At 37.1% G+C, this 25,554-nt stretch overlaps 1 protein-coding gene across 8 annotated transcripts in view; it reads right to left on the bottom strand.

Moving 5' to 3' along the window:
- SPART (spartin) overlaps positions 1–25,554 on the bottom strand; it is a 65,562-nt gene that overhangs the window by 3,124 nt on the left and 36,884 nt on the right. For 5 of the 8 annotated variants that reach the window (XM_039872998.1, XM_039872994.1, XM_039872997.1 and 2 more), the window contains exons 2-8: positions 23,476–24,287; positions 19,801–19,998; positions 12,849–13,016; positions 9,726–9,849; positions 5,352–5,546; positions 4,175–4,333; positions 4,004–4,094 (exon numbers count right to left, since the gene is read on the bottom strand). In XM_039872998.1, coding sequence (XP_039728932.1) covers positions 4,004–4,094; positions 4,175–4,333; positions 5,352–5,546; positions 9,726–9,849; positions 12,849–13,016; positions 19,801–19,998; positions 23,476–24,285 — 1,745 coding nt within the window. In that variant the 5' untranslated portion in view covers positions 24,286–24,287. Of the gene's footprint in view, positions 1–4,003; positions 4,095–4,174; positions 4,334–5,351; positions 5,547–9,725; positions 9,850–12,848; positions 13,017–19,800; positions 19,999–23,475; positions 24,288–25,554 lie in introns of those variants that run through there. The other 3 variants (XM_039872999.1, XM_039873000.1, XM_039873001.1) reach the window with 3 other exon arrangements.

Genomic DNA, 25,554 nt, shown 5'->3' with positions numbered 1-25,554 from the left:
TGCCTCAACTGCTTTCTGTCAGTCCCTGTTGCTCTGTAACCACTCGGCATTCCACAGGATTTGCTGATGTTGCAGAAGACATGGACATTCTGTCAGTCAAGCCCGTCACAAATCCTATCATCAGGTGGCAATGGCTAAAGCTAAATGAGAAGAAAGGGGAGGTGGCAGTTTCAGCAATAGAAGAGTGATCATAACTCTTGGATAAGCAGGTTTCTATTAGGGCTTCTCTCTCTCGGACAGTCAGCTACAAGGAAGTGACACCGCAACTTAAGAATCTGGTCATATTAGTGTTTTCGAATACAGGAAATCTTTTCCGGAGTCATAAAATTTCACTTCTGAATATTTCGAATGTTTCCTATTCTACCCATATAGTTTGATACCTCTAAAGGCACTCGTAATATTTCTATATATAACATAATTCTAAAGACTACATTATTTTTAATAATGTACTAAAAGAATAAAAAGGGGAGTCTATGTTGGTGACCTGATAATTTTGCTTGTTCTTCCTGCCATGCTACTTCCATTTCAGCAACAATTCCTGTTAATTGGGAAAAAGTGCCAAACTAAGAGTCAGAAAACTAGATTCTAATAAACTGTGTCAATGACTAGCCATATGACCTTAGTGAAGTCTCGCCCGCCTTGCTTTTCATCGACTTCCTCTTTTCATCTTATAAAATGAGATGTATATGTTAAAGCACGTTAAAATTTCCATGGTTCCAAATATTTAATTATTTTTAAACATCTTGTAAAATGGATCAGCAGTCATATTTTTTAAAATATATCCTCACCTATCACCTCTGCTTCCCAATGTGACTTAGAACCAGTATTCCTGGCATTCATTCATTCATTCATTCATTCATTCATTCATTTATTTATCTATCTATCTATCTATTTATTTATTTATTTATTTTTCTTTCTTGATAAGTAACTGCTCAGTTCTCTTCTTCATTCAGATTCAAACTATACTGATAACAACTAGAAAACCTATCTCTGGCTAAAGGATAAAGCTTATTTTTGACTTGTTACTTTTTAAAAAGTTAACTTTAATTAGAACTTATTAAACAGATTTTATATACTGAGTAACACTACTGTATCAACTGAAGAACAATAAAAAATGAATATAAAGTATTCCCTAAATAAGTAAATGGGATTCAATTTATAATTTGAATGAGATTTTTCAGAAACTTCTTCAGTGCATTCAGTAATATCTACAAAAGCAGCATGCTAGCAGTGATTCTAGATTTTACTAATCATAACAAAATTTCTGTCATAATAACTTTCAAATAAATCTGTCTAAAATTCAGTTTTCATGCAAGCTTCAAAGACATTCTCAGAAATATTAACCTTAAATATTTTAAATAGAAATAACTTCTTATTTATCTATCCACCAAATAGACAAATGGCAGATAGGTTGTGGACAATTTATGTATGAAGAACCTTGTAGATAAAGCTGAGGAATTTAAACTTTATTGTGAAATCGTTGTGAATGGAATGACCACATTTATATTTTATAAAGATCTAATTCGGGTTGCACTGTGAATTATAAGGATTTAATACAGAAGAACTGGTTAGGAAACAAGCTGTGAGCTGGATGAGAAATGATGAGGTAAACTCTACGGTAGTGGTAATGAGGCTGAAGAAAAAGGGAAGAAAACAAAAAACAGGATGTAGTGACTGAATGGCTGTAGTGCTTATGTAGCTGAAACGTGTGAACCTGAAAATTAAGAGAAAAGTTAAGAGGAAACAGAATTGAGAGTTGCTGGCATAGAGGTAGTAACTGTAGCCACAGTTACAGATGGCATCAAGAAGAGGAGAAAAGGACAGAGTATAGAGTAAAAACTCAGAACCAATATTTAACGAATGATGTGGAAGACAACAACCCTGAGAAGTAATTTGACAACACAAAATTGAAAAGTGAGCCAAATGAGAATATTGTTAGGAGGTTTGCAGACACCAATCTTAATAAGCATTAAATCTGGGAGCGAGAACAATCAGCGGAAGAGGACAGACCTTATCCATAAAAAGTTGTGAAAAAATCTAAGATGTAAAAAAGACAAGTCTTTCAAATCCATAGATAACACAAAATGAAGACTGGCTAACATCGCACACTAAAATCTGAAGCCAAAATGAAGAACAGACAATGATGAGTCAAAATCAACAAAGTGAAATTAAGCGAGTGTAAATGTGAAGTTCTTAATTTCAGGTACAACTACCAAGTGTCCCAAAATAAGATGAAGATTTAGATTTTAAATAAAAGGTTTATTTAAAAAATATCAACTAAATTCTCACTTACCTGCTTTTTTTTCACTCCATGAATCTTTGGAGGAAAAGATAAAATAATAGCAATACACACCATCATTGATATAAACTAGATCAGAACCACTGTTAAGATATCCTATTCATCATATTATCCTCACTAAGGACCAGAAATACAAAATTGACACCAAAACCCTGTACTTTCTTAGTCATGTGAATCCCAAACCTTTAATAAGGCTCTACATAACAGTACTTAGGTAAGCATTTTTTTTTTCATTAAAGCAGGAAATGGACAAACCCAATAAAGCACTTCCTACTTTCTAATATGACTGCCTAATTATCTGTGCTAACGAATGATACGATAATCTAAAAATAACTCACTTTTGGCCTAAAAGCACTTCTGACCTTCTCCTGCTCTTCCAACAAAATAATAAATTATTTTTCAAATTATGGCTGATCTATCAAAGTAACTTTAAAGTCATAACACAGAGTATTAGTCAGAAGTCAATGTCACAAGTAATAAGAGGTGAGTAGGGAGACCTGGGTTTTACATTTCCACTGAAAGAATCTCAGATCTACTCTATTTTCTTTTCCAAATCGTTTTGTAAAATTGACACTCCAAGATGAAGTGTCAGGACATTGTTTTGATTCAAAGGTAAGCATGCCTCAGATTGAAGAGATCAAGTCAACTCAGAGTGGAAATTAAGTTAGTATATCCTAAGCTAATGGTAATATACTGCGGTGGGAGGGAATCTAAACACATGCTAGATAGTAGTGGAAAATAACTCTAGATACTAAACTTGCACAGATGTCCCATCAAGGGCTGTGGTGGCTCAGGACCACACTCTGACAATGCTTAACAGAGAAAGACCTGGCTTAAATCCCAGCTCTCCTAGTTACAGGGGCAAACTGTTAACATGGTATTTAATAGCTCTATGCTTTGGTTTCCTCATCTGCAAAATGGAGATAACAGTGTTAAAGATTAAACAATACACATGAAAAGCACTGAGCACAATGTCTCATACACAAGTACGAGCTCAAATGTCAGTGAGTGGATAACACAACTAAGAGTTGAGAATGCCATTAACACTACTTCTTTTTAAATAAACATTAAAATATTAAGATCTAAAGTAATTTGAAGCTAAGAAAGCAACTCAGGTCCTTCATACTAGATTTTCAGACCTTGATTCCTCTAGTACTTGTGAAGACAGAATAAAGAGCTAAAATCAGAGGATCCCGTTTTAAATCTCATCTTTAATACCACTTATCAGATGAGCTTAGGTAAATCATTCATTTCTGTTTGTCCACTTTTTAATATATGAAATAGAAGATATTCCATCTGTCTGTTCTAATGCAAATGTACAGTGGCAGAGTCACATAAGATGTGGCATAATTTAACATTTTTTGCATACAGAAGGGGCTAATGTTAATGAGGTACAATAGTTTAATTATAATTCATGTTTTTCCCATGAAAACTACAGGCTAACATCACCCATCAAGAACATGCAATTAATAATGGTACAGAAACACTAGGCTTTTTAAAAATTAAACTTATTTTTTGCATTAATGATGAACAAATGTTTATAACAGTAATATAAGGCAAAGTCACAAAATTCTATTAATTTGCTAAAAATATTCTCTTAAGAAAAATAGCAAGTGAAAAAAAATAATCAGATACTTAATAACTACATAATCACCTTAACTGCTTCTTAAGTTTTAGTCATTAAAATAATCAAATTTAACTTACTTGTATCTGACAGTTTGTACTGTTTCTGCTGAAACGTTGTTAACAATGCATTTGGCGGCACATTCCAATCCCTGCCAGACAGTTGAAAAACCTGCAAATGTATTTAAAAGTAAATAAAGCTAGCTCTAAGCAAACAGGCCTTCCTAGTTAAATTTCTGGGCCTTCTGTTACCTTGAACACTACTTGCTGCTACGACCATAGCACCGTCCAGGGGAGACTTCCCATTTCTGTCTTTTTTAAGAGATTCTGGAACAAGTTTGCTTCCATGCTTCTTGACGTGTGGGGCTAGTTCCTTTCCAACACAATTTGCTACAGTGCAAACTCCGTCAACTAATATAACCATTAAAAAACAACACTTAGAAAAAACATATTCTTCCCCGATTTTATCACTCTTATTTATCAAAATTCTTACACGAGCATCTAAAGTTGTTTTACTGAAAAATGTTACCATTTCTATTTTAAAGATGGGAACCAAGGCTGGCTATTTTTTAAACAAAGGCTATTGTTTGGTTTAAGGATATATGTGCAGACCCCACTGATGTTTGTAATCCTGCCTCTTAAATATATGTTCTTTTTGGCAATATACTTAAAAGAAAACCATCCACCTTTTCTATCTGATTGCTGCAATGTAAGGTGGGTAGGTAGGTCTACCTTTTGTGTTTTCCAGCTAAGCATATTTGTATTTTTTCTCTATGTCAGCAAATACTCACTGAGATAGTAGTAGTAAGGTATGTAAAAGTAAACAAACCAATTTGATTCAAAAGAAAACTAAGTACCAAAAAGATAATCTTACACCATTTAAAGACAATCCATTAAGAAGATACCTGACCATTTTAAAATAAATACCAAATGTCAAAGGAGAAGGGGTTAGAAGCATATTGCTTGGAAAGGCGGATACCAGAATCACTAAGTCAGCTTTACTCAAACAATGTATCTTTTCCTCTTGACTCTCAACTACCATGCAGTAAAATGTGTCATAATCAACAGTAGCAAAAACATTTAGGACCATTCCTTTTCAAAGGCACGGATACTCCCCTCTCCAACATATCAAAACAACCCTTTAACCAGTGTTTCTCCAACTTTTATATGCAAATAAAAATCACCTAGGGATCTCTTAAATGCAGATTTCTATCAATCAGCAGATGTGTCAAGTGCCTGCTTCTGAAATATTGCTACGGTTCTGATCGGGTGATGTTGCTGGTCTACAGATCCTACTATGAGTAGGAAGTTGAAACTGCTTTGTCCTAATTCTTTACTCTTAAACCATCTAAACGGGCATTCAGATTAAACTGGATGAAGAAATTATTTTTCATTTAACTGAAAAGAAAGTCATCCGAAGTCACTTTACCCAGGAACTGACTGACTTTCGCTGCTCCTCCCGTAGCCTGCTTTGCTATGTGGAGTCCCCTGGACACAGCCGGGCTGACTTCCACTGGTTTTTCTTCTGGTTGAATCCGTTCTCTGAGTTTAGAGGCGCCTTTCTGGATTGCTTTGCCAGTAAATTCAGCACCTTTGACTAAACCCCAACTCACCCAGGAAGCACCTATTTAAAGAAAAAATTTTAAGTGCATATTATTAGGGCTGACTACTTTTTAGCCCTTTAATAACTGACCTGCAGGAAAAACTCCAAGGAGTTCAATGTTCAGATCCCAAACATGCCATAAACTTTCAAGCCAAGTTTGCACTTATAGTTTTCTGCCTGGAACATACACCTTTTCTAAGTAAACTCATCTTTCAATACTTAGATTACATATCACCCAATAACAGAGTTCTGTATCACTCTCTGCTGACACTACAATGTGTAGGTATCTGTTAATTACCACAGTATACTGTTGTTAGGAACTAATTTGGTGTTTTGGTGCCATTAAGATCATATTTGGCTAGCGGTAAACCCAGATATCCTTGTTCTTTGTGTTTTAGTCCAGGCACCACTCTTTCTCCATGAAGTCTTTAGGGCCACAGACACAATACAAACTGAAACCAAGGAAGCTATATCTTAAACACCAATGCTTGCTGGCTTGCTTCAGGTTAAAGGCATAGGAAAGGGGTCCTGTTCCTACCTCAACCCCAATCCCAAGCCTCTCAATCTCAGCACCTTTTAGCTTGCAACATAAACCTGAATGTCAAAGATGTGATAACACCCAAAGAATGCATGAGAAGAAAAATCTGGGAGAGAAGGAAATTGGGAAGCCGAGATGGTTAAGTCATTTCTCATGACAGTAAGCCCTAGTCCTTCACTTTGCTCCTGCTTCTTGCAGCATGAATGAAAGAAGAGACTGTCAGAAAAAAAGCAGGATGGCAGAGACTTCTCTAGTGAAAAGGACCTCAGGGAGCCTGTGGGGAAAGAAGTGGGAAAGAGATGGGAAAGGCAAGAAAAAACACACAAGGAGAAAGGTCCCCTAAGAGGGGGAGAAAAGTGCCACCCTACCCAGAGAAAGCTTGCGCTTGTAAATTTTTCCTTTTTGGTTATAATCTGAAACCATCAGCTTTCAAAGCTGGACATATAAAATACTCAAGTATGTTCTCCCACGGTCTGGGGCATGGCTTTTACATAATTACTCCAGCCCATGAGTGAGCAGGTATCCAGCCATCATGTGAAAATCATACCCATTTAATAATGCTAACAGTGAAAAGTGCCAAGGGTAACTGATTAGAAGAACTGATGTGTTCTCTTCCTGTTTCAGTGAGCAGGTCCACCTCCAGTTCCCACCCTACCCCCACTGTCCGGCTTTGTGGGAGGCTCAGGTCTCAAACTCGGGCGGGCAGACTCTAATCAGGAGTTCTCGTAACAATAAGGGGGCTAAAGAAGTCTATTAAAAAATGTGTGTGTGTGTTTAGAGGTAACTGACAGGTTGAAAAATATTAAGTAAAAACCAGCTGAACCAAAAGGAAGACTGAGAAATCATAAAATAAACGACAATGAAAATTTATTCAAGTTGAGTAAACGACAATGAAACTATAATGAACAAACAAGGGATGGCATCCATTGAGGACAGAAAAAAATAAATGGAAGTGAGATAAATGAAGTCATAGGACTAATAAAGAGAAATACTAGATGCAAATTATGAACGAGCCATCACCATGGAAGAGCGTAACAGAGGTAACAGTAATACGTTAAAACTAAAGACACTGCAACAGAAGATAAGGAAATGCAGTATTTCACTGGTAGCTATTAAGATCTTTTAAATGGAGTGTGTTGTGCCAGATACAGATTATTCTACTCAGGTTTGCATCCTTTGCACCAGTCAATGCTGAGATGTAACAAGCCATGAATGTTTGCTGGATAAATGAAAGGTTGGTAGATGACTTAAAATTATCTAACTCAAACTTAAGTTAATCAGTCTACTGTCACAAATCCTCTACCTCCTCCTAAATTAGTTTACAGGGCTTTACTCCATATAAATATTTGGCAGCTTAAAATGTTAAGTCTATGCTTCTCAAGCCCCTATTCTACGCAAGTAAATTTTAAGCAGTTTTTTTCACTTTTTTAATCTTTTACATTCATAAAACATAAGACTAGCTTTTACTGATCTTTACTCATCCTTTGACAGTGAAAAGAATTGATCATCGGCCATAATGAATGAGCTCAATTCATCCTTGGTTACTCATCTTTGTACAGAGCCTGCATGAGTCAGATTGAAATAGTTTCTTGACAGATCAGATAATTTTCCCTGGATTAAATCTTGGGTATTTTCTGCACCTTTTTTTGGTCACATGTGTCTTAATTATTTGGTGAGCTAGTTGTTTTTCATCTTACCTGTTAGAAATCACATCAGGAAACATATATACTCTGATTGACTGTTAAATGGTTTTAATGTCACCAACTATTAAGGGTATTATAGAACTCTAGCCTTAAACATATAGGATAAAAAGGAAAAGCGTGACAAGCCTGAAGACACTGAAGTCTCAAGTAGTAAACCAGAATGTAGTTTTTGCTCATTTTCAAAAGATGCAGCACTGAGAGTTCCACTGAAATCTTTAAAGAGCTCCCTCCCTCAGATTAGCTGGCTTTAAGGATATGTCACCTCTCTGAGTAGATCCAATGTGCAGAATCTCCGTGGTACCTAGGAGGTCTAAGAATTTGTGGCAGGTGATATTTTCCAAAGATGGCCCCAAACAGTCTCTCTTATTCCACATGTTCTTTCAACATGACCATGACATTCCTCCCACTGAGAAGTAGGGTCTATGCCACAGCCCTTGAATCTGGGCAGGTTGTTACTTGATTATAACTAATGATGCTAGAAATTTGCAAGAATACATCAGAAAGTGTAATGCACCTTCTGCCTGTTTGCTGGACCATTCACACTTGGAATCCCGAGCTACCACTCAGAAGCCAGACTAGCTTAAGGTCGCCATGCTGAAGAAGTCAAGCCACATGGAGAGGCCGCATTCTGGTTACTCCATCTGGTAGTCCTCGATTTTGAACTGTCCCAATCCAGATGTGTGAACGAAGGAGTTTCAGATGATGCCAGTCCGTAGCTATTGAGTCACTAGTTAGCCTTTGAATCTTCCTAGCTGAGGCCCTGACATCATGAAGCAGGTACAAGTCATCCCTGCTGTGACCTTTTGGAATACCTAGCTCACAGAATTCCTAAGCATAAACAAATGTTCTTTGTTTCATGAGATTAAGTTTGAGATAGTTTGTTACACAGCAGTAGTAAATGGAGTAATCTTACAGCAGTATAATCTCAAAAAACTCACGAAAACGACTTTTGACTTTAATTATCTACATATGTGTGGATACAGGCAAGTTTTCTGAACACTGATATAATAGCTTAGCAGCCTATAAAGTTAGGGAGCAGCGTTGTAAGAGTAAAGGTTTTCCTTTACAACTTCTTTGAAAATCTATTTCAAGAGCCAATTTTAACTGTTACATTATATTTAAAAAATTTAGCATTATCTCTTCTTGTCTCAAGCAACATTTTGATACTAGGCAAACTATTTTGTTAGCTTCTGGCCAATTGATTGTTTTTCACTTATTTTAGCTTGTTGGTTTTTCACATTGAAATTATCCTCTGCTTTGGACATCTTTATTATTTTAACACATTTTTAGTACTGATAAGTCTTTTCGATGACTGGTGATGATCCCGTTATTTGGTCCTAAATTTGGCTCACTGAAAAGTGACCGGCAATGTTTCTAAAAAACAAAATAGGTGGGTCTAAACCTGAGAGCTACTACAGTTGAAAAGCTAAAATGTTAACCAATTAAAGTAGAAAGATATGTCAGTAATGATCATCTGGATTTAAAATAATTGATTTGAAGCCTTTTCTATCTATAATTAAATAGTAGGGCCTACTTCCCAAATAGCTCGGCTGTAACCCTCAGATCTTCTCATGTTTAAATATCTTATAATTTTTTCTTTTTTTTTTTTTGGTGGAGGAAGAGGGGGAAGACGGTGTGAAAAGAAAAGAATTAAGGGAGAATTTTAAAGAGGAAAGGAAAATAACTAATTTCACGATCAGAACTATTTGAGAGTTTAGGGATTCCTGAAGCTTTTCACTACCAATTATTCCCAAGAGTAAAAGAGAATAATAGTCCAAGAAAAACTTACAACAATATGACAACATGTGATGTTATAAAAACTGGTTCCTTTTTTTTGTTTAATATTTATAAACTGATCATTTAGAAACAAAATATAAAATGTTATCTTCCTAAGTATTCTCTCATGCGTTCCACAGGTTTCACAATTAAAGGAGGAAAATGTTAACATTACTGTAATACCTGACAAAATGTTTTGAGCCACTTTCTCACTCCATTCAGGTAGTTCCTTTGCTTTTTCTTCTGCAACTGGCTCATAGGGCACCATATGACTCAGATTAACTTCTTCACTTGAAGTACCTTTAGCCTAAATAGTAAAAATGTTTTAAAATGCGAAACAGTAAAGTACTACGAGGGGAAAAAATTATAAGCTTTATGTAATAAAATATTAAGCCAACAAATACTAGATATAATTAAGGAAAGTATCTCCAGCCAACCTAGTTAGCAGTACATTCATAAGATAGAGTGCAATACCATAACTACCATAAAATTGAGAACTGTCCTGGTCTTATATACAGTCCCACTGGCAAATAAGACTTAAATACCAACATACCTCCAATACAGCATTTAGCAAATCAGATTTAAAGTGACCTTTTTCAATCCTTGACTAGACTATGCGTTCCTTCATACAGCTGTCATCTCCTAGATATTAGTATGTACACATTACTCAGTAAGGTTAGAAGATTTCTGTTAGATGACTCAGTGAGGAAGGACGTATCCAAATAAACTGGATCAAGTAAAAGCAAGTAAATATGTATAAACACAGAACAACCTACCATTCCATTGGCATAAAAATGGGAAACACAGAAATGCCTGTACTTTGCTATGAGACCTGAAGCCAACACTCAGTTAATCTGAGTTAGCCTGTTCCTAAGTTCCTTCTAAGAACTGGTTAACTCAGACCTCACAGTATTATAAAATAACTTGAAAACCAAATTGCCCAACAGAAATACAAAGAGAAGTTGACTTAAAATACAAAACAACATGAAAAACAAAACAAAAACTTCTACATGGGGGAAAAGCCACTCGTAAATAAAAACTAAATACAAACTGGACAAAATATTTGACATGGGCTAATGTGCCTAAAATATAAAGAGCTCCTAGAAACTGAAAAGAAAGAGACTAGGAAAACTCAGTAATAAAAATGGATAAAGGATATTAATAAACATCACACAGAATACAAAATTCAAGGAACCCTTAAGCAGATACTCAACATCACTCATAATAAAACCAATGCAAATTAAAATATTCCAATATACCATTTCTCATCTATCAGACTGCCAAAATACAGAAATGCTGACCACGCAACTCTGTTGACAGGCTGTGGGGAAAAGGGTCCTCTCGCATACTGGCAGGAGTGCCTAAGAGTACAATCCTTAAGGAGAGCAATTTAGCAAAATCTATCAAAATTACAAATGCATTCGTCTTGTGACTCAGTAACCCCACTTCTGTTTTACCTGATGAATTACCTACAAATGTATGAATTAATGGATCTACAAAGTTAATCGCTGAAGCACTGTCTGTAATACCAAAAACCTGGAATCACGTCTTAATAAAAAATTGGTTAAAGAAACTATGATGTAGTCATACGATGAAATACAAGATAGCTGTAAAAAAAATTGAGGAAGTTCTCTATTTAATGACATGAAAGATCCTTGGAATTTATTATTAAATAAGAAAAATAAAACACAGGACACTCTATATGATGTTACCTTTGTAAAGAGAGGAAGAGAAATAGTAACAGTTTTTATTTGCTTTTATCTGCTTCAAGAAACACTTGAAGAAACACAAGATCCTGATAAAAGTGATCACGAAGACCGATGGGGGCAGGGGGACACACAAAGGTGGGAGTAAAGCTTTTCAATGCATATACCTTTTGATATAATTTGATTTTTTAAATCAAGTTATTAAATTTTTAAAAAATCAAGTTCTAAGTGATATGGAAAAATTTCTAAACATACCATGAAGTAAAAAGCAAGGAGCAGAATAATGTATCTTACATACTGCTATTTGCATTAAAAATTATACATGTGTGTAAATACACATATATCCATGCAAAATAAATATGTGAGTGAACATACATTTTAATATGCACAAAATATATCTAGAAGAACAATAAGAAGCTAAAAACAATGTATCCAGAGCTAGGAGTTAGGAGTCTGGGGGACAGTAATGGGAGGAAAACTTACTTTTCACTATTTATCTTTTTGTAACTTTTGAATTTATTTTTTGGGCATTAACTTAAAAAACATTTTTTAAATAAATATATCACTTAGAACCATTTTGGACTTCCAATGTCCTCACAGAAAAGGTCCTAGATGTTCAACATAAACCACAGTAACACCACACAAGTAAATGCAGAATATTCCTTTGACGTTCATTAATTCCAGAGATAATTATTGAGCATTTACAATATGGAAATCAATGAACAATACCAAACTTCTTGTAATTCGATACTCACACAATGCTATTTTCTTTCCTCATACATTGCTTATCTTACTTCTTCTGCCTAGAATCCCCTTCGATCTGCTATTCTAACATGGTCAACTCCTCTTCATCCTCCAGGACTCGTCTCAACCATCGTGCCCTGTAGGAGGAACCTCCTTACTGCTCCCCACATACCCGTACGCCCACATGTATCTATGAGGCCAGGTTGTACATTAGATAGAAGGAACAACCTAGCTTTCTATACAACCTATGAACCTTGTAATGATCACACTGGATAAAAATGTCTCTTTGCTAATCTGTCCTCCCCACTAGATGGTCAATTCCTTGAGATGAGAAATTTAAACTTTTTTCACTATGCCTTCTAGCACTTAAAAAATATTTACTTAACTCTAATCCAGATTTATCATTTACAGCACATATACTCAGCGTCTAAGAAATGAGAGAAGAAACTACTAAGCATATTTTAAATAATGCATTCTCTGTCCTGTTGACCATCCATGAAGAAATAAGCAACTGAATAAAAATAATAGTTTAAGAAAAAGCATACCTAGCCCAAGATCTTGGTGTATATGGGTAGGTGAAGAACATTACAAAAAGTATACGCATCGTTTAATGTAAATATAAAAATTGTTGCAAAAGAATCTATTTCTTATAACAGTTTAAGTAACAAACACTTGGAAAGGGAAATAGTAAAGCTGCTCATTATTTTTTATCAGTAATCAGTTTGTGACTCCGCAAGTTGCTTTCTTTAGTTCATGGGGATAAGATCTAAAAAAAAAAATTAAAACTGGTGAAAGGTACCGTTAGAATAGCACACACACACAAATACCTTATTACTCTTTTACATATTTTACTTACCTTTTTCCCCCATTTTCCTTTATGACGCACATCCTTACTGCCTTGGTCCAATGAAGGACCTACCTGTCTCACATCGGAGCCACTGGCTTCCTTCAGTTGGTCAGAGGGGCTCCTTGCTCTGCCAGGGATTTGGAATTCGTTTTCTCCTTCAGCCCGGTTCCAGTTGGCCTAGGGAGTAAAGGACTAAGCTGACCTTAAATCCGACGTTCCCCAGATGACTCTCCTTTAAACTGTGGTGCTCCAAACACTGTGCTCTAATAAAACACGTGGTCAAATATCAGTATTTGATGGTCTTGTTTTAAATACAACTACTTTTATTTGTCTTTCCCCTGTACTTCTGTTTTATCTCCTCACCAGACCTCAAACCTTTAAGGTCTTTGGTTCACAGCATATGACCTAAAGCAAATTTCAAAAGACAAAATATAGCTCACAAGATGGCATAGAAGGTAGAGACTGAGCTCGCTGCCTCTAGCAACCACACCAAAGTTATAACAAAACTATAGAACAACCAGTATGTGCAGTCACCTGAGGTCTGGCTGAACAGAAGGCCTACAACTAGGTCACCTCAAATAACAGGTCACCTCAAAATGGTAGAGGGGCAGAAACGGCCCGGTCCCACAACCACGTGCGGCCGTGGAGAAATCGGGAGGGCTATCCTGGCTCAGAGCCCCCTCTCCCACCTGAGAGCAATGGGTCCCACCCACACACGGGGCTCCCCAGCCCAGGGATCCAGTGCCAGGAAGAGAAGTCCCCACAACTTCTGGCCATGAAAACCAGCGGAGGTTGTGGCTGAGTGACACGGAGGGCTGAGGGCACAGGCTGTCCTCTCAAAGGGCCCGCGCCCGGCCTTACTCACTGATGGACTCGCTCGCTCTGAGCTCCAGTGCTGGGGCAGCTGCTTGCGGGGTGCCAGGGACACACGGGGAGGTACTGACCTATCGGGCTTCAGGGCGAGGGCTGGTGGGGCGGCTTTCTCCCAGTCAGAGGTGCATATAGACACCACAGTTCCTATGCCGAGTCCTCCCTCTCCCAGCTTGCAGACATGGGCGCCATGGTATCCGAGTTTCCATCGACATGGATAACACAGGTCATTCTGCCCAGGGGATTCCCTGAGACCCCGCCTCCCCCAATTTGTGGGCCCACACAAGCTGCTTCTAGTAATTTATTCCATACAAATGGGCTGTTTCGGCTCCGGCTGCAAACTTTCATAAAATCCCTTAAAGACTCACAGAACCCGAAGAAGTCACATCTGGCCTTGGTGGGTCCTGTATGTCTTGCTGAGCAGCCCCAAGCCCTGTACAAGTGGCTGCTGGCTTCGGTTTCTGACTTGGCCCCTCAAGGTACCTGTAAGCCCAGCACAGGTGGCAGCCATATGTGGATTGCCTGGTGACTCTTACCAGGTGGCCGTAGAGGTACACAGGCTGTGGCTGAACTTGGCCAGCAGCTAGAACCCTTCTGGTCTGTGCCACTAGGCCTCACAGCACACCTACTACATAAAGCCACTCTACTAAGACCAGGAGACTTAGAAGCCCTACCTAATACATAGAAACAGACACAGGGAAGCAGCCAAAATGGGGAGACAAAGAAGCATGTCCCACATGAAAGAACAGAACAAAGCTCCAGAAAAAGAATTTACCAAAATGAAGGCAAGCAATTTAATAGATCCAGAGTTCAAAACACTGGTTATAAGGATGCTCAAAGAACTTTGGAAAAGAGTAGATGAACTCAGTGAAAACTTTAACAAAGAGATAAAAAATAAAAAAATAAAAAACTAGAGATGAAAAACAATAAGGAGCCAATCAGAAATAAATAATACAATATCTGAGATGAAGAGTACATTAGAAGGAATCAACAGAGTGGATGAGATGGAGGATTAAATCAGTGACACAGAGGATGGGGTAGCAGAGGACACCCAACCCAACTGGCAACAAGAAAAAAAAATCCAAAAAATATGAAGATAGTTTAAGGATCCTCTAGGACAACGTCAAGCATAACAACATTTGCATCATAGGGATATCAGAAGGAGAGAGAGTAAGGAATTAAAAACCTATTTGAAGAAATAATGACAGAAAACTTCCTTAACAAAGTATAAAAAACTTATAGTAGTTACTGGTATAAGTTACCATTAAATCAGATACCACTACATTTGAATTATACAACAGATACTGTTAGAAACATATATAAAACAAAATAATTTTAAAGGCAATTAATAAAACTCATGTCCCGTTAAACTACTCTGCATTGCTGAAAAGCTGATTGCTGATATTTTTTTACACTTAAAACTAAAGGTATTCCACTCACATACACTTTTCTGAAAGAAAATAGTACAATTAATCCATTATTCTAAGTAAAAATAACTTCCAAACTAAGCCAAATGATTCATCAGATATTACATCTTCTTCAACAAAGACTACTTAAGAGTGAAAAAGACAAGTCAAAATTATAGCTAGTAACTAACTTTCATTTACAGTTAGTTCTGGGACAAAAGAGCAAACTAAAAATAACATATAACCAAAAAATAAAACTCTTAATGGAGAAGTGAAATATAACCTAAAAGTCGGTTTAATTCCTTTCCTACAGCCCAGTAATAAAGGTTCAATGAAACGTAGGGTGGAGGGAGAAACAGCTCCATAATAGATCTGGAGTACTTAAGAATGTCACTTCATTCTGCTAGTAAACAGCAAACTTAAGACTTAAACTCATATCCATCTGACCATGTTCCTGCCTTTGTAAATCCCTCTCCATGAGAACACAGGCTACACATATTTCTGTATGGGGATCATGAGTTTTGTTAACATACATTAAATGTTTAGTGTTGACTATGCTAAAGTATAAGTTGATTGCCAGGTCATTCACATATAAAGTTTGTTCATATAACTTAAGGCCGAGATGACTCTCTGACCTTTTACTTTGCTGGTGATCTGTTCCCATAATCTTCAACCTTTTAAATATAGGTATGAATTAAAGTGCATTCAACTTCCTGAGAAAACAAGAACAAATTTTTCAAGATTGAAATCAAAGGAAACTACAGTTGACCCTTAACAACACAGGTTGGAACTGGCACGTCTACCTATATGTGGATTTTCTTGAATAAATACTGTAAATGTATTTCTGGTCAAGATGGCAGGGTAGGTAAACTCTGTGTTTGCCTCCTGCCATGATCACATCAAAATTACAAATAAATTATAAAACCAACACCCTTGAGAACTACCTGAAGACTAGCTGAACAGAATTCTTGTAACTAAGGATAAAAGTAAGAAGTCACATCAAGACTGGTAGGTCCCACACCCACGTGTTGTGGTTAAGAATCAGGGGGGTTATCTCAGCGGTGGATATCCCCCCCGAGGAGTGAGAGTTCTCCAGCCTAGAGTACCAGTGCCATTTTGGAGAATTCTCCAAAACGACTGGCTGTGAAAATCAGCAGGGATTATGTCCAAATAAGATGAAAGGCTGCTGTAGACACACAGATCTTCTTAAAGGACCTGAGCACAGACCACTCGCAAATACACACTCATCCTAAATTCCAGAGAAGGGAGAGCAGCTCAAAAAGCACTAGGGACATATATTCAGGGTGAAGGCTGGAGGGGCAGCTCTCTCAGGGCTATGGTATTGGCAGGTGCCATGGTTCCTTAGTTGAGCCTTCCCCCTATCCACCCTGCAGGTGCAAGTGAGCACCATATCTGAGTCTCCATTAACCTAGACAACACCGTTCTAGTCCCCACCCTGGTGATTCTGAGACTTTGCCCCACCCAACTCGTACATTACCTGAACCTCTTTTAGCAGCTGTTTTTCCCAAATGACCCACAATTGCAGATTTTTCTAAAGTCTCTTAAGCATCCTCAAACCTCAGATAAGCAGCAGTTGGCCTCAGCATGCCCTGTACCTCTGGATAAGTGGCCCAAAGCCTAGCACTGGTGGCAGCCAGCCTCAGTTGACAGCATAGCCTCCAAGACCAGCACAGGCAGTGGCTGGCCCTGGCTTGTGCCAGAATCCCTCCCAAAAGGCCCCAGAATTAACACACCAGTGCTGGTAAGAGATGTCACCAAAACAGCTTCAGACCACACCATAGCACCACCCAATCAGCGTCACAAACAACATACCCAAGGGGTGGACTCAGCAGGTACCAGAGCCCATTTAAATTGAATTATTTCATAGGGTCAGCTTCCACACAACAGCTTGTCTGCTGTAGCCATGGCTGGTTTTCACAGCCAGTCAGTCTGAGGGTCAATCCCACCCACTAATGTGCCAACAGCAATCAAGGCTCAACAATGACAGGAGAGTACATGCAACCCACACATGGACACACCTGGAGCATTCAGCTCAGGTGAACAGGGAGACTGCGCCACCTACTACAGCTGGCCACTCTGTCAAGACTGGTAGATGTAGTAGATCTACCTAACGCATAGAAATAAACACAGAAATGCAGTCAAAATGAGAAGACAAAGAAACATGTCCCAAATAACAGAACATGACAAAGCTCCAGAAAAAATACTAAACAAAATGGAGACAAGCAATCTATCAGATTCAGAGTTCAAAACACTGGTAATAAGGATGCTTGATGAACTTTGGAGAAGAGTAGATGAGCTCAGTGAGAACTTCTTCAACAAAGAGCTAGAAAACATAAAAATGGATATAGGAAACATAAAAAAGAACCAGTCAGAAAGGAAGAGTACAATAACTGAAATGAAGAATACATTAGAGGGAATCAACAGTAGATTAAATGAAGCAGAGGATCAAATCAGCAATTTAGAAGACAACGTAGAGGAAAATACTGAATCAGAACAGCAAAAATGAAAAAAGTTTTTTTAAAAATAAAGATATTTTAAAGGGCCTCTGGGACAACATCAAGCATTCTAACATTTGCATCACAGAGGTATCAAAGGAGAAAGAGGGAACAAGAGATTGAAAATCTATTTGAAGAAATGACAGAAAACTTCCCTAAGATGGTGAAGGAAATAGACATATAAGTCCAAGAAGTGCAGACAATCTCAAACAAGGTGAACCAAAAGAGGCCCATACCAAGACATGTCATAATTAAAATGCCAAACATTAAAGACAAAGAAAGAATCCTAAAAGCAGTAATAGAAAGGAAGCTAGTTACTTGCAAAGGGCTCCCATAAGACTGTCAGCTGATTTCTCAACAGAAACTCTGCAGGCCAGAAAGGACTGGTACAAAATATTCAAAGTGATGAAAACCAAGATTATTATACCCTGCAAGGCTATCATTTAGATAGCTTTCCAGATAGGAAAAAGCTAAAGGAGTTCACCACCACCAAAACAGTATTACAAGAAATGTTAGAGGGAATCCTTTAAGAAGAAAGAAAACAAAAAATACTAATAAGACAATACTGCAAAGAAAAAATTCTCATTGGACAAAGAAAAACACTTAATAAAAGCAGTGGATCAACCAACACCGAAGCTACTACAAAGGTTAAAAGTCAAACGTAGGAAGATCATGTGCAATTACAACAGTAAATTAAGGAATGCAGACAAACACACACACAATAGTAGTAAAATCTAATGACAAAAACATAAATGTAGAGATGAGTAAAATTAGTAGTGATTTTAGAATATGTTTGAACTCAAGCGACCATCAACTTAAAACAGACTACTATAAACATAGCTTGGTATATATGAAGCACATGGTAGCCACAAACCAAAGATCTACAAGAGCTATAAAAGAAATAATAAAAAGGAATCCAAACACACTACGGAAAACCATCAACATACAAGAGAAGAGAGCGAGAGAATAAGAAACAGATAACTACAAAAACAAACAAAAATAAAATGGTAATAACTACATACCTAGCAATAATTAAATGTAAGCAGATTAAATACTCCAATCAAAAGACAAATGAAAAAAGAAGTGGTGCATATATACAATGGAATATTATTTGGCCACAAAAAAGAATGAAATCTTACCATTTTTGACAACATGGATGAACCTACAGAGTATTATGTTAAGTCAGAGAAATAAGTCAGAGAAAGACAAATACTGTATTATTTCACTTATATGTGGAATCTAAAAAGCAAAATAAAAAAAACAGAAAAAAATCTGTGAAAAAAACAAGTGTTTTTTTCTGATATCTAGAAAGGATTTCAGAGTTGTAGAGGGCAATTACTCAGCCAGTGGGTTTGGAGGAAGAGGCAGGCTGCCATCACTACAGGTCTGCCCATTCTTTATGTCTGGCAACCTCTGTGACCCTGAGCCTGGGTTGATGTCCTCTGAATTCTCATTACCCAGGTACAAGCATAACTTTACCTTGAACTTAGAACACTGTTTTGGAATTGCTATTTCATGCACATGCACCTCTGGCTAGATTGTAGGCTTCTTGAGGAGTAAGTAGGATCCCAGCTGACTGAGCTCTACATTCTGGGAACCTGGCACAGTGTCCACAACATGGCAGACAACTAATACATGTTTAACAAATGAATGAATAATTGATATAGATTCTAAAATCTTGATTCATCTCTGCAAGATAGCAAGATGCAAAACTCAAGTGCTTGGCTTCATGCCTCCTCGTGATCTGAGATACAGGTCAGGCCAAGTGGTCTGTCAGATCACCCAAGCGTCACGTACTGCCTTCATACAAACTCTCAGTCAACCTCACACAGAAAGGGTCTAATGGAAACCTCTGACCATGAGTTCTTGCACCATCGTTTAGCACTGGGTCATCTTCAGGTCTTTTCTTGAATATCACCTTCTCCTCTGATCATCCTATTTACAGTTGCACCTGCCTCACCCATACCGGGACTCCTGTTTTTTGTTATCCACTTTCTTCTATAGCTCTTATCTCCATCTAATGTATTATATACTAATTTGCTTGTGTGTTCAAAGATACAAGTTTGGAATATGCTGTAAATAGTTGATTAAGATTGCAGGCTCCGAAGTCAAATTGCTTAGGCTTACGTTAAAGTAGATTTTCATCCTGAAGACGATCACACAAATTACCTGAAGCCGAAGGTCAGACATTTGTCTTAACAGATCCTCGAAGAGTTCTCTATCATCTTCTGGTAATTCAGAAGACAAGACGACTCCCACAAAGCATCCTGATGCTTGCAACATTGTATCAGGAAACATGTAGGCTCCCACAGTACATTTAAGAACTGGAGATCTATCAGGAACTAGAGGATACAACCAGCCACACACCTGAAAGGATTATTATTTTTAAAAAAAACAATGAATGAACTAGGTTCTCAGCAAGGTTTTACAATTGTTATATCAGAAAACAAACATGGTAAAGTTTAAAAGGTATTTTACAAGGCTTTATAGGACCACTGGCATCAATGAGGCCCCCATAAAAATTAGCCATGTAATAGTCTGGTCATCCTGCAAACCACTCACAAGAACTGTGCTAAAAATGTTATTGCTCCACTATTTATAAAGTCTTAAAACTGGTAACCTTAAATAGCCCACTGTTAACCAATAATGAGTTTAGCTTTAAATAAATAATGGTCAGAGTAAATTAAAGCTTTCTTTACCATTCAAATTAAACATCCCTTTGTAGAAATAAAAAAAAAACTGTTTTCAAGTACTCTACATGTACTGTTAATCCTCACAAAAATGCCATTAAGTCGGTTAGTGCTGTCATTTTATATACAAGACAACTGAAGCACAGAGAGGTTAATTACACTGCACAGAGGCAACAACTAAAATGTAGAGCTATGATTTAAATGCACACGATCTGGTACCAGAGAAGCCGAGCAATTATTTTAATTAGAAACTCAGCATTCACAATATTGAATATACAGAATTTACTAAACCCAAGAGAACTTGACAGGACAGAGGCTAGAATAAAACACTGAGTTATGTTTGTGGATTCACTATCATTGCAAAGTTAAATCAAAATGACACAAAGCTGCCTGGTATGTCACCTGGGGAGGTCAGACTCTCAGTATACCAAGATTTGAGACTAAGGCTCATTTCCTGGAGATCTAAATGCGGAAGAGACCAAGTTTAAATCAAAATAGCCAAATGTATTCATTTCCATTCAGATACATTCTTTAAGTGGCCAGAATTGTGCTCCTCACTCAGGACACTGCTATTCCTAATATTAAGAATCTTATGAGAACAATCTATTATTAAAACATTGTGTGGTGAACGTGAGTCAAAGAGCACAAAAGAGTTCATGTCAATGATGGAAAATTCTAGTATACGACCATCACCCCTGACCAACAGACTGTAATATGCAGGGATCAGCGCATCCAGGTCTGACTCTTTCCTAGAAAGTACTTAATAAACATTTCCAAATTCTTTTTCTTTTATGGGTTCTCTATTTTTTTAGTTGTCTCAAAAGCCACTCTCCATCTCTTATAAAAAAGTCAAACTTCGAACAAGTTACAATAAAACATTACTGTGAAAACTGTGTTTGGAAAAATTGTTTTTCTAAACTATGATATGTAACCATCTGTGGTATGTGAAATGATTTCAAGTAATACACAAACTTTTTAAATTTGAGTACTTATGTGTTTTAACTCGTATTAGAAAAAAATACATCCTTCCCTCAATTTCAATAACTATGAAATTAACAAATGACATATCTAAACAAAAATATGAAAGTAAGAGCAGAAGTATGGATTTAACAAAAAAAAATTATAAAGTTCATACTTAAATGACTTAAGTTTGGAAAAGTGATTCTCTAAGATTAACTACATTCTGGTCACCTTGATTGAACTGGAGTACCCCCAAATCTCAAATAAAACTTCACAGGCCTTTCTCAGGATAGATTATTACAGACTGGTAGGCTCACCTACCATAGTGAAACTGATTCCTCTCAGTTTCACTTTCAGAGGGCAATCTCATGTCCAAGTTCTGTACAAACTGAATACAAATTTAATAAGTTTAAAAAGTATATTAAAACCAAAACCAAGAGAAAAATAGTTTTTAGAAGCCCTAGAATTATAAGTCTGCCTACTTAAAAGCAAATTAATTTCTCATTTCCTAAATAGGCCAACAGTGATTTTTACAGCTTAAAAAAATTTTATCTAACTTCTGATACTTAGTTGATTTAGTGGTTGTTTTTTAGAACATAAAGTGTTTAGTAAACAAACACATGGTAACCCCCTTTTAGGACACTGCTACAAATATCTGAATACATGTAAATGAAAGCCCCTTAGAGAGACAAATTAAGTTTTGGATTTAACTTTACTTTCCATTTAGCACCAAAAAAGTAGAAATATTAAAAACAAAATTAAAAGCACTAAGACAGGACAAATTTTACTAGAAAATGGTTCATTTTAATGGTTGAGCTCACGTAACCAGACACACTGTTTCTGATGCTTATTTCCCACACCTCCAATAGTCTAGTCTCAAGTTTTTAAAAATTCCATTGTTATAATACAACACATTACCAGATCAGCAAAAACTATTAGCTCTTATCAGCCTTCTCACAATCCCAGTCAATAAGCCTACTCTTTCTAACCTCAAGGATTCTTTCCTAAAATAACCTATAGGATTCACAATAGTCTCACTGTCCAGTAATTAAGTCTTCTTTTCAACAATGCCCCCAAATAGCTGCTTCATATACCCCTAGTAAGTCTCCAATGATTTTAAAACAACTTTCAAGTTGATTCCATGTAAAAGCTACGAAAGAACTGAAAATAGAGTGCAACAAAAGAGAAAACGAGTCCAGATAACCAGTGTTGTAACTAAACCACATCCGGAATCTGGGCCAAGGCGCCTGCCTTGCTGGAATAGTCATCTCCCTTCCACGTAAACTCATTCGTTATACCCATTGTACACTGAGTCCTCATTTCTAGAGCCCATCTCCTCATACCAATGTCCCATCTTTTAAAAAGACTGTTATTGGACCACTACCTTTAGGACACCTCAGTAATTCCACAATAACCTTTATTTAGCACGTCTTTGCTCTAGGACCAAGGGCATCCTGGTAAGTTGATATGCTTGGGATGTTAGAATTGCAACCTAAATTATCATCAGAGTCTTTTCTTCTAAACTAGGGTTTCCCAACCTTGGCATGATTGACATTTGAGGTTGGATAATTTTTTTCATTAATGGGAGCTCTCCCGTTGAGAAGTTTACCAGTAACCCTGGCCTATACTGACTATATGCCAGCAGCAGTAGCATACTCCTCCCTCCCAGTTATGACAACAAAAACTGTCCCCAGACATTGCCGAAAGATCCCAGGGAAGCGGGCAGGGAGGAAGACTGCCCCTGGTTGAGATCCACTGTTCTAGACACTGGGCTGGGTTTAGCCCAGCTCAGACCCTCAGCTGGCGCTTGACATCATTTGTGGAAATGTACAGTAATTCATTACATAAATACATCCACATATTACATAAATCCCTTTTGAAATTAAAGTTATTAGGTTCCTCTTCATATAAAGAATCAAAAATTTAAGGATGAACACTCTGATCCCCTCAGGACCTGTCACCACAAACTTAATACTAAAACAAGGCTTTATATGTTAAAAAAAAGAAAAAGAAAGGCTATCAAACACAAACACAGACATTCAAGGCTTATAAATTTCTGAAATATTTAAAAGAAACTAGAACTCATAACGATCTTTTTGCATTTACTGTCTTAGAAATGTTATAAATATTAACAAACAAAAGTGGTGCCTTTTACACATATTTCAAATTATATTTACATTTTTCTTTGGCTTACCTGAAGAAACCCAGGAGGACGGTTTAGGACTGTATCCAGAGAATTATCTAAGAATCTCACGATTCTAAGGTACCCGGGATATGAAGGTGCACTAACCTCCCCTGCAGGATTTACAAAAAAAATCTGTACTCCATTTGGTATCAAAATCAACTCATCTGCATCTAGCCCTAAGCTCTCAAGAGGAGGTGGCTGAGAATGATTTCTATAAAAGTCTTCTCCAACTGATGAAAACTCCCCAGATTCCGTTCCATAGGATACAGTGTAGTGACCCTCAGCAGCTTGAGGAGTGTAAGCAGGAGGTGCTTCTGCTGGATGACTCTGAGATGGTATGGATAGAGAACTAGGCGCAGGAACCGATCCTGTACTTGAAGTTGAGGTGTTGCCATTTACTTCAGTGTGCTGAGGAGGTGAACCAAAGGACTGAGGCTCCGGTGACTTTTTGGACATGTCTTTAGGTGGAAATTCTGGATATAACTTGGGCACCTCCTGAAGATCATTCCGCAGAGAAGTGGCAAGACCCTTCTCTAGAATTTCCAACCTGGTACGTACATTCTGTAGTGTTTCTTTCATTTTCTGCTGCATCTGCCTAGCAGATTCCCACTCGGGACCTGTGTATTCAGGGTCTGTTGATGAAACGCTGATTCCTCTGAGCAGGTGTCCTATTCCTTGCTTATAGTAGTTCTTTGCTTCTTCCTTCTGCCCTAATTCATCTGTATTCAGTCCTTTATTAACAAACAAAAAGGCCTTCTTGTATGCTTCCTTGATGATCTTAATTTCGGCAGGTTCCCCATTTTGTGGCTCTTGCTCCATTTCTGTAAAACAGGAATTATTATCGTTAATTATCTTACTTAGCTATTCATTTACTTATTTATTATCAATTTCTCCTACCTAAATATATTTCAAGACGACAGGAGCCTTGCTTGCCTTGGTCCCTCTTCCAGAGGAACACTGTATTCTCTACTGTATTCTCTATGGATACTATTAGATCTGACATAGAGAAAGCACTCAGTACATATTTGCTGAATGGATCTATAAATAATACTCTTGGTCCTAAATATCTTTGTAATTTAAAACTGAAAAAATTAGGCAGAATACAGCTACTGAATAATTATCTTGTTTCAGTTTCTCATGAAATTAGTTTCCTATCACACATCTTTAAGGTTGGAACCGAGAGTGACATTCTAAAATTCATTATAGTATAAATTCAGATTATACACAGCTAATTAAAAATGAATCTGAAAAACACATTGGAGACAACAAGAATGAGAAAAAAATATCTAGATGAAGCTTTAAAGTCATCTGACTTCCATTTAAAGGTAGCAAGTTACTCACATGCAGCTGGCCCTGTTCTCTCCCAAAACTCCATTAAAATAACTCTAACAAGATTATCAAAAAGGCATAATTATTACTTTTAATGAGAAAACAGTATGAGCAGGTACTTCACAAAAGAACATATTTAAATGGCATGAGAAAAGGTATTCAATATACTATTCCCTCGGGTAAGTGAAACTAAAATCCACAGCAGTCTGACTATACACTTATCAGATGGCTAAAATTCAAAAGACTGACCAATGTTAGAAAAGACAGCAACTGGAACTCATGCTTTGCTGATGTAAGTGGAAAACTGGCAATTTCTACTAAAGCTAAACATTCTCTCACTCTATGACCCAACAATTCCTCTTGTCAGCACATAACCGAGGGAAATGAATGAATGTACACACCAAAAACACGTACAGTGATATTCATAGCAACTTTATTCACAAGCCCCAAAACTTGAAAAAATCCAAATGCCTACCCACAGGAGAAGGGATATATAGTGGTATATTTATAGGATGCAATAATACACAGGAACTAAAAGGAACAAAACCAAAACAAAACAAGAATGATGCCTGCAACATTGATGAATCTCATCAATTCTTGGAGCAAAAGCAGCCAGATATAAGACTTCATACTGAGACTACAAACTATGTGAATGATTCTATACAAGTAAAGTTGACAAACAGGCAAAACTAGTGTTTGATGATGGAAATAAAAATAGTGCTAAGTGTGGTGGATACAGACTTAGAAGGGACATGAGAA

Source organism: Pteropus medius, unplaced genomic scaffold (genome assembly GCF_902729225.1).
Source record: "Pteropus medius unplaced genomic scaffold, Ma_sr-lr_union100, whole genome shotgun sequence".
Classification (NCBI taxonomy): domain Eukaryota; kingdom Metazoa; phylum Chordata; class Mammalia; order Chiroptera; family Pteropodidae; genus Pteropus; species Pteropus medius.
This window is presented reverse-complemented; position numbering and strand designations above follow the sequence as displayed.